General features: G+C 41.4%; 1 protein-coding gene across 1 annotated transcript in view; it reads left to right on the top strand.

Moving 5' to 3' along the window:
* Positions 1-3,800, top strand: part of MAP7 (microtubule associated protein 7) — a 140,083-nt gene extending 136,283 nt beyond the window's left edge. Inside the window, exons 17-18 of the mRNA XM_040627838.1 lie at positions 833-1,056; positions 2,809-3,800. Of these exons, the coding sequence (XP_040483772.1) occupies positions 833-1,056; positions 2,809-2,819 (235 nt within the window). The 3' untranslated portion in view covers positions 2,820-3,800. The remainder of the gene's footprint in view (positions 1-832; positions 1,057-2,808) is intronic.
* Positions 3,801-12,053: the final 8,253 nt, after the last annotated feature.

Genomic DNA, 12,053 nt, shown 5'->3' with positions numbered 1-12,053 from the left:
GCACACAGATAAAGTGAACAATCTAGCATTCATTCGTACAGGCATTGTTTCTACTGCATTGTAAAGCATAATAATGAACATATGTAAGGCTTTCAATTTGCTTATGGAGCTTCTAAAGAGAGGGAAAAACCTAACAGAAACTGTAGGTAGAAGATGAAGGATCTGTGGCCAATAAAATGTACCTCAAAAATAAATCCAAGATATTGAGCATGAATTAATGAGAAGCAAGGTGAGGTCAGAGGCAGATTTAAGGGGGAAAGATAAAGTTGGTCTTAAACAATATACCTATAAAATTATGCACATGTTTTAGGAAGCCAGAGGCACCCAGGAAGGGCTAGCATTTTGAATAGGCAGGTACTGTACAAAATGGCATAACAAACAGAACACAGGACCAGAGATCAGGAGATCATGCATTCAGTTTGGACTGTGTCTCAGTCGTTCTGTGACTCTACAGATTATCCTCCACACCCCGAATTTCAATCCCCTCATCTTTGTTGAAGTAAAGGGACCTAATAAGGGCTACTGTTTATCAAACAAAGGCGTGTGAAAATGCTTGCAGTAGAAATTGTTAAATGTGTGTTGAAAATAATGATCTATTCTAACTGATTAATTGTTCCATTTGATAAATTTTTTATAACAAAAACATATTTTAAAAAATAAGTGTAAAATTGCAAATATGTCAAAATTCACCATTTTTGTGAATGATGCAATCAGTGTTAACATTTGATTCTAAAATGATTTATTACAAAATAGTTTTTGGTGGTTTTAAAAAAAATTTTTTTTTCAGTTTTAGCGCTAACTCCTTTCAATTTTGATTTTTCAAATTCCCTAGTACTCCCGATTTGGAAAAACAACCAAGTGAAAATGGAGTATCTGTTCAGAATGAAAATTTTGAGGAAATTATAAACTTACCCATTGGATCTAAACCATCCAGATTAGATGTCGCCAACAGTGAGAGCCCAGAAATTCCTTTGAATCCCATTCTGGCCTTTGATGATGAAGGGACACTTGGGCCCCTGCCTCCGGTAGATGGTGTTCAAACACAACAGACAGCAGGTAAGCTTGCCTCAAGCTCCCTACGTAACCATCACAAATATGTGACACTGCATGAGGGAATGAACCTTGTGCAGTGTGGCTGGGGCAGCTTTGTTCTTCTAGGGACCACACGGAAAAGATTGTATAAGGATCTTAGAAATTGAATTTTGAGTTGGATTGGGCAAATTCTAGGGCCCCTCCTGTTCCCCCAACTAGGTGTACGAATCCAGTCTGCATCACCCACTGGGTGTCCATCACCTTCTTCTCACAGAGCAGTCCTTACTGCCCAGAAACACTCACTGTCAGAACATGCTTCACAAAAGACAAGCACTTAATGCCCACCATAACGTGGGGACCCTCAGGCCTAGTTCTGCCCCCTGGTGTTTGTTCCATCTTTCCCAGCTCTTCAGATATATGAAGACTGCCATCATGTTCTCCCATTTTTCTCTTGTTCAGGTTTAGCAGCTTAGATGATACACTATTATCCTTCTTAAATGTAATAAGATAGTTAGAATTTAGGTAATGGGACCAGTATTCAGAACTAGGAGCATATGAGCCCAGTGGTGGTCTGTCCTTTGTTGAGTGACTGTTGGCTGTTGTTGAAACAACCAGTGACTCTCTCATACTGTCTCTGGGACTCACCCTTGACATGCAGTCTTTGTGCAAAAAGAACCATAGCTTTGTGTGGCCCAGAGAAATAAGGAGCAGCACCAAATTTGCCAACTCAAGGGTCACAGCAGCTCAACAACACAATCTCATCAGTCTCAGAAATAGGTGGAATAATCCCAGCTCCGGCTCTTCTCAAACATCTGCGTTCTGTCAAGTTTCTCTTCCCAGCAGATCACTTTCATGTATCGACCAGCATCTCTTTATACTATTATGAGCAGAGCTGGCTAAATTCAGCATGTTTAAATGGAGTTCATGCAGAATTATTTGTGGTCAAGTTGTTTTGTCTTTCAGATTTCCATCTGTGGACTAGTAACTCCTATTTTCCACTTTAACTGGCTGGAAAAGCCAGTGTTGAAGCACCTGTCCAAATGAAGCTAGCCTTTTTTCCGTCTCTAACATACTGACCTTGAGAGTCTAACTCCACTTTACAGTGTACTTCTCTAGATTATAAAAGGAAGCTAAACAGCCCGTCCCAGGTCTGACATTCTAATTCTTAAGACTCTGGAAATAATCTGATTACTTGTATGTCAGTGGAAACACTCCTGTTGCAGTTCCCTACCTCGTCATGTCGCAGATTCACAGGGGCAAGGGACACCCAGATGACCTTCTGCATCACATACCAGACCTTAACTCACCTTTGAATTTATCTGTCAGTCCAGTCTCACTGTTCCTATCCTTCTGTAACTTCTGTAGGAACAGAGTCAATTGTCTGTGATCTTAAGTGGTGTAAGAGTTCTTTTGGGGTCATGACTGTTTTTCAGCAAACATTTATTTAGCCATATGTTTGGAGCCTGAAGCATCAGGTGCTGAGGATACAAGACCAATGAACGTAAGTCTCTAACATCAAAGGAGAGTACAACTGATGTATGTCGTTTAGAAAAGTAAATGATACAGCCTAAGTTGCAGTAAAGAAAAGGACATGTCTTTTCCTGCTGGAGGTAGAATTCTTTAAAATATAAGATTTTGATGAAATCACCTATTATATGAGACAATGTATAGAAAAGCATGGTAAAGTTTTAGAAATGTTAAGATATTACCATAGTATTCTTGAAATAAAATTTTAGATAAATATTAACCTGTGCTTTTTTCTGTCTCCTGATATAGAAGTTATATGAGCATTTCTTCTGAAGAACCAAAGCAGAAATTTAAAAAGAATTTCTACAATTAATGGAATTCCTTCCATGCTATAAAAGGAGCATCCCCCTCCTCCAGTTTTCTAAAGATTTCTTGACCATCATTTTGAAAAGACTTTATTAAAACCAGCTAAAGACAACAGACTGGATAGATTTCTAATAGTTTTTGCCAATAGAGAAAAAAAAATGTTCCTTATTCTTCAGTACTTTAAAACGGCTTTTTCCAGTGTGCTCCTTCTTAGCAAATCAATATTTTTCTGCATTCTCTAAAAGATGAGAGCATTTGGCTATTAAAAAAAAAATGGGCTGACTAGGCATGATTTTTCACATAAATATTTTGGTCTTTAAAAGCTAACATAAAATTGGCACAAAAAATTTACCTTTTACAATATAATACTTGAAAAATAAGTACCTCTTTGCTCTACAAGTAGAGTGAATAGGAGAGTTGTTTAAATTAAGGCTGTTTAAATATTACTGCAAAGAGTTCTATTTGTAGAAGCAAACTATAGGCAGATTACCAGGTTCTTGTAAATGCAATTTGTACATGGACATTCTGCAAACCCAGCTGTCACATTCTTGCGTCTCTTTCTGCAAAAGCATACTAAACAGTTTTAAAATGTGAAAAAGAAACATTATTTTTTCAGAGCAAGAAAATAGACTCCTCTTAAATAATGTATTTATAAAGTTTTTCCAGATAAACTAATCAAATAAATTAGAACAACATGACAACATTGCAAACTTTGATTTATTAGATGCATTCCTTATGTTACCATGAGAGAATGTTCGTGATGATTCAGGGCTATTTCTGATGTCTGTACATTGCTGCTGTCCCCAGTGATGGTGGGACTTACCATTGCCTTACCTGATCACAAATTATGTGGGGGGGAGGGGAGTAAAGATTTACTATTTCTTTAAATAAAAAAAGAATTTGGTTTTGCTCGTTTAAGAGCAAAGAAAACCTGATGGAATGTTGACTGTTTGGCACACGGAGCACTGTGCAAGATTCCTTCACAAACCTCCTCCTCCTGCGTGGCACCCATCAGCTCTGACTTTTCACTCTTCACTTTTGCTGCTGAGCTTAGCTGTGCAAACTCGCACTTTCATTTGCTAATATAATTCAATTTTATATGACCATTTTATAAACTAATAACTAAATATTGAAGGAGAGGGGACTCTGGAGGACCACTTTTTTTTTTTTTTTTTTGGTGTAGAGTGTTTGGAAAGGTAAATCTCTAGCAGTATAATATGTTGGCTTTATTAAAGAGGGATTGGTTAATCTATATTGAATGAGAAACTATTCATTTATTACAAGCCAAGCTATCGTAACAGCTGTAATTTGTGAAAACATTAATTTGGGGATTTTCCCTGTTCTCAGTTGTCCATGTACACGTAGTCATATTAAAAAAGAAAAAATCTGTTCAATAAAGTTGTTTTATTTGTTTAAGTCAACCTAGCACGAAACACCAAATAAAATGTATTTGATAGTTTTACTTTTAGGTTTCTCATATGTTACGACTTTACTCGGATTGAGTCTTGAGTTTTCAAATTGCCGTTCATTCAATCTCAGTGACATTTCCTCAGCTTCCTCTGAATGGGAATATAGGTTTATTTAAAATTTAGAGCAATAGTTCTATTTTGGCCGGGTTTTCCTGGTTTCTAAATTTATATTTTTAAATTTGAGCAATCATTAACAAACTGAAAGCCTTCTAAGTAATCAAGTTTTAATTAAAAGTAATATAAAATTAACTATATTTTTTTAAGATTTTATTTATTTGAGAGAGCAAGAGAGAACACAATCAGGGAGAGGGGCAGAGGAAGTGGGAGAAGCAGACTCCCTGCTGCACAGGGAGTGGGACGCAGGGCTTGATCCCAGGACCCTGGGATTGTGACCTGAGCCAAAGGCAGACGCTTAACCGACTGAGCCACCCAGGCACCCATGAAATGAACTATATTTCAAAAACAGCATTACCAGAGGATGACCTGGACCTTTATAATGGCTTGATTGCTTTCTCCAGCCCTTAAACGTCAGTATTCACCCCCGATCATTAGTAGATGCCCTCCATCAAGGGCAGTGTTCAGGGATCAGCTATGACCCTCAGCATGGAATTGAGGGTGGATGGGTGTTTAGGGTTTTTTTCAGACCATTGTAGACTGTCTAGGCCAATGTAGTCACCAATCACAAGTTCCTTTGGTAGAGAGTGGCCTGCTTTTACTGGAAGGGGTAAGGCCCTATGTCTCCTCTTGCCTAACCTCATTGCCTGGTGGCATATTACCCTAAAAGCAAATCTAAAACAGAGTTCTCTCCCATGAACAATGTTTATTAGCAAGCAGGGCCTTTGGAAGGCTTGGGTAAGTTCTCTGCTCATAATCCCATGAACACCTCAGCCAAAAGATTCACAGTAAAGCGGAAGCAGTGATACTCTGAAGGCAGAATTAACTAACCTGATTGAAACAGGCAATGCAATCTTAAGTGTGTGGGGGAAGATGACGCAGGAGAAAACAGCTCTAGATCTGAAGTACTAATCAAGTCTTGAACTTGCAGAGTCTGCCATATTCTTATACCTCGTTTCATGTATTTTGCCTCTAAATGTCTTTCTAGGCAACCACTTACCTTTCAAGTTCCATCCACTAATGAAAAACTACTAACTTCCCTTATGCTGATTAACACTGGCATAGATTTAGATGACAATATTTAAAGCACCCAGCCACCAACTGGAGTCCTTCAAATGCTATCTGACCTAGCCCCAGGGTAAAACTAAACATGGACATGGACATCACAAAGTTGATACTAAAGCATTTTGGAGTAAATTATTGCATATTAAAATATAACAGACACCAATAAATTCTCCCATCTTTTACATTTTTTAAAGATTTTATTAGATCACAAGTTGGGGGGAGGGGCAGAAGGACAAGCCAAACTCCCCGCTAAGCACAGAGCTAGACATGGGGCTCGTTCCCAGGACCCTGAGATCACGATCTGAGCCAAAGTCCTCCACTTCACCATCTGAGCCACCCAGGTGCCTCTTGATTTTCTTGACAGATGGAACTTATTTGACTACTGGCCTACATCCGACTGTGCATAGAACATGAAAAGGCATGATGAAACGGCTATTGGATCAAGTTACAAAACAATTAAAAAACTTTTAAAGATGTCCTTCGAAGAAATTTCATGGCCCCACCAAACTCCTGCTTTCACTTGGCAGACACCTAAGCCCGCTCAGAAGTACTCGAGATTGTCATTTTGTCACATCCTTTGACACCTCATTAGTTTGGGGGAGAAGCTCCAAAGACCTTGCAAGAAGAGAGGGGAAAGAACCAGCATGTGAACAGAAAGTGCAATTGTATATTGTTACAAATAAAACATCTCGTTAGTAACTGTTTCCTTGGTGACTATCACTTGGAGTTTTATGTTGCTTGAGTATAATTTTAGAGGTCAAAAGTACTTTTAGTAATTAGTGCCAAGATTGGTAACATTCAAAAGAGAAAAACATTTTGATTCCTGTTTAAAAATATACATGAAAGAAGTAGTACTGATGACTACCTTTGAATTACTGGCTAACACCTTAGGGAAGACTGAAAGGAGAAGGTTAGGAGATGGGACCTCATGTTGGAAGCAATAGAGGAATGGGGAAGAGCCAGTGCCTGGTGTTAGAATAGGTCTGAACACCAGGTCTGCACTGATGGGCTGCATGAGGCTTGGTAAGTTCCCTGTGTGCTCCGGGTCTGGATTGCTTCATCCGTATGTGGGAGAATAGTGCCCATCTCATTGGGTTGTCTTCGTAGTTATCAAGGTTGGATTGAGAGTAAATGTAAGTTTCTGACACATAGTAATTGTCCAGTAGATGTTAAGAGTTTTTCAGGCTTTAGTCTGAAATCCTCGTAGGCAGGACCCTGCCCCAGAAGGTGGGAAACTTCACTTTTTCTTACAGTGGACTTGAATGCCACTGTGTTTTTTTAATAACTTGCCTGTTCTAAGTATTATACCACGCAAGCTAAATAGATGAGGATTTGTCTGTCTAGAACGGTATAACAAGTTTAGAGTTTCTGATCTTTTCTGAGCTATTGCCAATTACTATTTAATTTCATAATTTTCCTTCCTCCCTCTGCCCTTCCCACGATGTTTTCTTTCTAACACGAATTATATTGTTGCTTCATATTCTTGTATATACGGAGGCACTTCTTGACATCCTCTGACACAGTGACAGTGGTCTTGTTGGCTGCAGAGCGGGGGATGATTTAATGTTCCTCCGGAAGCTTCTGTCAACGCTGGACAACCCTCAGGAGCTGCTTGCGGAGACTGGAGCAGCAGGAAGTTCGTAGAGCCGTGCGGGGAGCTTGAGAGCCAAGCAACTCATGTTCAGACCTTATCTAACGACTCCTTCCTCCCCAAGTGGGGCTGCCCTGGCCAAAACATGTCAGAGAAGAGGTGGCTTGGGAAGGTAAGAATTTGGAGGTCAGAAAGGGCATCCCTTGGTGTGTTCTGTGGCTCATGCTGGAGTCATCCTTCCTCCTCAGGGTGGTTCACAGGAATTTGCCTCTTCACGCTGAGCTGCACCTGCCCTGTGCTGTGACTGATGTTGCCGACTGATAGGCTCCCCAGCTGGAATGTCAGTGTCCCAGGCTTTTGGATGTTTGGGTTTAATTGGGGGAGGGTTGGAAAAGGTAGGTAAGTGGGGAACTGACATCAGTGACTGCCATCATCAATTTTGCCAGGGTAAGAACAGTAAAAAGAAAACCACTGTCAAGCCCTTCTCAGTGGCCCACGCTGTGAGGCCACACATCTGAGGAAACTCTCTGGGAAAAGGTAGATACCTTTTCCTGACTGGATTAAGCTGTTACATGGCAGCCGGCTTGATAACACTCCATTCTTTGGTTGTCTTTCCTTCCTTGTCTCCTTCCTCCATTCCCTTCGAGGGGTTCCCTTTACCACCAGATAAACTACATCTTCTCCCTCCGTGCTATAGAGTCTGCTTCTAGGGAAACCAAAACTAAGATTATGTTAAGGTCTATTAGTATGATTTTTAAAAACACCATTTTATCTCCTAGAAAGTAAAAACACAGCTCTTGTTCACAAACAAATGGATAAACACAACTTGGAAAACCCACTCGTGTTCTCATTCTCATTTTGTCACACCAGTCAGTGAAAAATATTCTTGGCATAATTCAGTTCTAACCATATATAAATTAACAATTAATGTGCTTTAATTTCTGGGTGGGACCAGGCCTCTGATCATCCATGATCGCCCAAACATTTCTATTATCCCGACTGTTTCTGTTCAGGCTGGTGGTTCCCAGCTGTTGAATTCTGTTTCCTCACCTTCGCACTTAGGTCCCAGATTCTTTTTAGTGTGGTCTCGACATGTTCTGAACACCCTGGTCTTCTTCACAGTCCTCTAAGCCTCTCCCAAGCCCCGCAGCACGGTCTGTGCTGTGACTGCCAAGTTCTGGGGGAGCTGGAGCACTGAATTTGTGCATGATCTGCAAGAATCCTTTTAAAAAATCTAATAGACAACCTCTCTAAAACATGCAAAACTCCATATTATCAAGTACTTTTAAAACTTGCTGCTACTACTTACACAAATTGCTAGTCAGGGAGGGATTTTCTTTCAGAGACTTTTATAGGAACCAAGTGGAAGTGGTTAGGACATACGAACAGGTAATGAAATAAGCATGTGCTTTGTACAGAAATGGGAAAGCTATTAAAATGTTACATAAATATGCACGTAAGAGTCATCAAATGTGTTCAGATGGTCTCTGCATTTTGCAATTTTTATATCAAAATGCTTATTTTACGCTCATAAAGAAATTTTAGTTACAAAAGAACATAGCAGATCGTTTCAAAACAGTATTTTTTTTAGCCGACAAATTTTTTAGAACTTTAATTTGGGGCACTATTATAAACACAATGACCCCCCAGTTGTCTGCCTTATACATAAAGTGTCCCATACGGAGTCTCCTATTGGATACTAAGGTAATGTATTAGGAGTGGAGCTAGAGGAAGTACTGGGCCAAAAACATTTTCTGATGGAAAAATAATCTGTTGCTCTTGTTGTCAACAGGAAAGAATGAAATGCAAACCTAGCATGGTTTAAAAACTAGAAATGTACTAGAGATGAAAAGGGTATTCTACCCTAAAGTCCTCACCATTGCTATGTTGACTTCCAGGTTTCCTGCAAATCATGAGTGATGCCACCCTCTTAACCCTCTGAATCAGTCCAGAAAAATTCATATTTCCTTCAGGTCTCTTCTAGGCTAGGAGCGTACCCAGATACGTTCGCACTTCACTCAGCCTAGAAAGCCTGCTTCTCGTAGCCAAGCCACCTGTTCTTGACTCAGCCCCAATTACAGAAGGAAGCCAGCTGTCCAAATTAAGGGGCTGTTCCGAATGCTCCCGCTGTCGGGCTACGTGGCTGCTGCCTGCGGGTCTCTGCTCTGGCTGTGTCCGCTCTGTGGTGATGCCATCCGCCAGGCTACAAGTTGCCCATAATGGCTTCTTTGGCACTTGGTGCAGGCTTTCAACAATAATGGACTCAAAATCCCAGACCTCGCAGAAACTACAAAAGTCACCCTGAGACAAAGAGGTCGCTCTGTCCAAAGTGGCCTGCAAGAACTTATGTCAAAGATAAAGCCAGACACTAGAGTAGTAAGGACAGATTTTCATCAGGAATATACTGCTGTAATGGGGGGGAAACCCAGGTAGAGTGCACCCAGCTTCATGCAGAGGTGACTGGGCATTTTAAAAGGAGAATAAGGTGGCTTGTGAGGGTGATCTGGCTGTGACATCTGTCACCCCATCGATCGCCAGGGTTGATTTGGCTGAGCTGGCTGGCTAGGTGGGTGTCCTGTTCTTCCCTCACCGCTCCATGTGTGTCCCTCCCGAAGCTGTGTACTTGGTCTAAGAGGATGACCTTCCCAATAAAGGAGGACCGTTCTCTGGTCAAGGGTATATGAGTCACTGCAGTCCCCTGACAGAACCTGCAAACAAGCTCTCAAGGTCCATTTGTAGGACAACGTAGGGTAGTCAAGCTTCCACGACTCCAGACACATCCAAACAAAATTCTGCATGTGACACTCTGCCTTCCTTTAAAGAAAAAAGAAAGAGAAGAGAGAGGAGAGGAGGGGAGGGAGAGGAGAGGAGAGGAGAGAAGAGAGAAAAGAGAAGAGAAGAGAAGAGAAGAGAAGAGAAGAGAAGAGAAGAGAAGAGAAGAGAAAAAAAAGGAGAACGAGGGAATAGGGAGGGGGCTAAGCAGGCGTTCAGAGTTAGGGAAGTGAAAAATTAACAAAAAACTGGATGGGGGATGTTGGTCCACATGAAACCCATCTGGGTTTATTAACCAGCTTTTACTGAAGTTGGATTCCTACCCTGCCACAGAGGCTGGGAGATGGGCCCTACTTTCAGGTATTGGCTAGAATTTCTCACCTTTGCCTTTGCTCATGCTGTTCCCTCTGCTTGGAATGACCTGAAAGAATGCCCTTCAGATAACTTGGAATCAGATCTTAACTTCAGTGTCCTTATTTGTAAAATGCTGATAATACCCTGTACCTCCTATAGATGTTTGGAGGATTACACGTGATCTCGAATGTACAGATCTTAGCACTATGCTCAACCCAGAGTAAGCATTGGGTATTTATTAGCTAAAAACAGGCTCATCCTTCAATATTCCACTTGTGTCCTTCCTTCAAGAAGCCTACTTTCTGGATGAATACCTACCATTTGCATTGACATGGAGGGAACTGGAGGGGATTATGCTACGTGAAGTAAGTCAATCAGAGAAAGACAATTGTCATATGGTTTCAATCATATATGGGACATAAGGAGTAGCACAGAGGACCATAGGGGAAGGGAGGGAAAACTGGGAAGAAATCAGAGAAGGAGACAAACCATGAGAGACTCTTGACTCTGGGAAACAAACTGAGGGCTGCATGAGGGGAGGTGGGTGGGGGGATGGGGTAACTGGGTGATGGGCATTAAGGAGGGCACGTGATGTGATGAGCATGGGTGTTATACGCAACTCATGAATCAGTGAGCACTACATCAAAAACTGGTGTACTATATGTTAGCTAATTGAATTTAAATAAAAATGCCCATTTTGCAACCTTAAAAAAAAAAAAAAAAAAGCCTACTTTCTTTCCAGAGTCTCATTCCAAGTTCAGCGCCCTTCCTTCTTTCTCATGCTGGCTCCCTGAATCTGTCTCCATTGGTGTGCTTGCTGCAATTTATTCCATTGATGTTCACGATTCACTCCCCTACTAGACCGAACGCTTGAAGGGAGAGACTATGTTTTATTCATCTTTGTACAGTATTCCCAAATGTCCAGCATGGACCCAGTACACATTACGGACTCAGTGATAACTGTTTCTAATGACTCGAAATGGATGGATGGATGAATGAAATCCTCATCCTAACTTTTTGGCAGCTTTTGAATTATTGATTAGCCCTTTATTCTTTTTTTAAAAAATTGTTTTAATTCTAGTATAACAAGCATACAGTGTTACCTTAGTTTTCAGGGGTACAATATAGTGATTCTGATTAGCCCTTTATTCGTTTTTTTAAGATTTCATTTTTTTATTTGACAGAGAGAGAGCAAGCAGGGGGAGCAGCAGGCAGAAGGAGAGGCAGGTTCCCCGCTGAGCAGGGAGCTGACGTGCTGTGGGGCTCGATCCCAGGGTGCTGGGATCATGAACTGAGCGAAAGGCAGATGCTTCACCGAATGAGCCACCCAGGCGCCCCTCGCCCTTTCTTCTTGTATATCCTTTCTCCATTGGATTTTGTACTTTTCAGTTTCAGAAAAGAGAAAATACCACAGTATTTTCAGCTGAGGGGGATTTAAATACTTTCTAAATTGTTGGAAAGACTNGAAGAGCGTGCTCCAGCCTCGGCCTTCAGAAATGACTCCCAGTCACAGCAGATATGACCCACGGGGAGAGATGCTCGCTCCCCTGCATCAGGAAGATGGGCAATCAGGAAGCTGTCCCTGGAACCACTGACTTCAGGGACCTATTTTTTGCCTTAGCTGCGATCCAGAGATCAGGAGCCACCACAACGGAACTTCGTGCTGGAGCGCCACAAGCAGAACATGGATTCCCAGATCTTGGCCTCTTGCCCCTCATGAAGCTAGCGCCTGGCTGCTGAACACCGCGGGGGAAATGGGACAATTCCGTGACAGTTGCCAGCAGAACAGCGGAAGCAGCTGGAAGTGCTTTCAAGTCTCATTC

Source organism: Ursus maritimus, unplaced genomic scaffold (genome assembly GCF_017311325.1).
Source record: "Ursus maritimus isolate PB19 unplaced genomic scaffold, ASM1731132v1 scaffold_13, whole genome shotgun sequence".
Classification (NCBI taxonomy): domain Eukaryota; kingdom Metazoa; phylum Chordata; class Mammalia; order Carnivora; family Ursidae; genus Ursus; species Ursus maritimus.
Note: the sequence above shows the minus strand (reverse complement) of the source record. Positions and strands in the feature narration are given on the sequence as shown.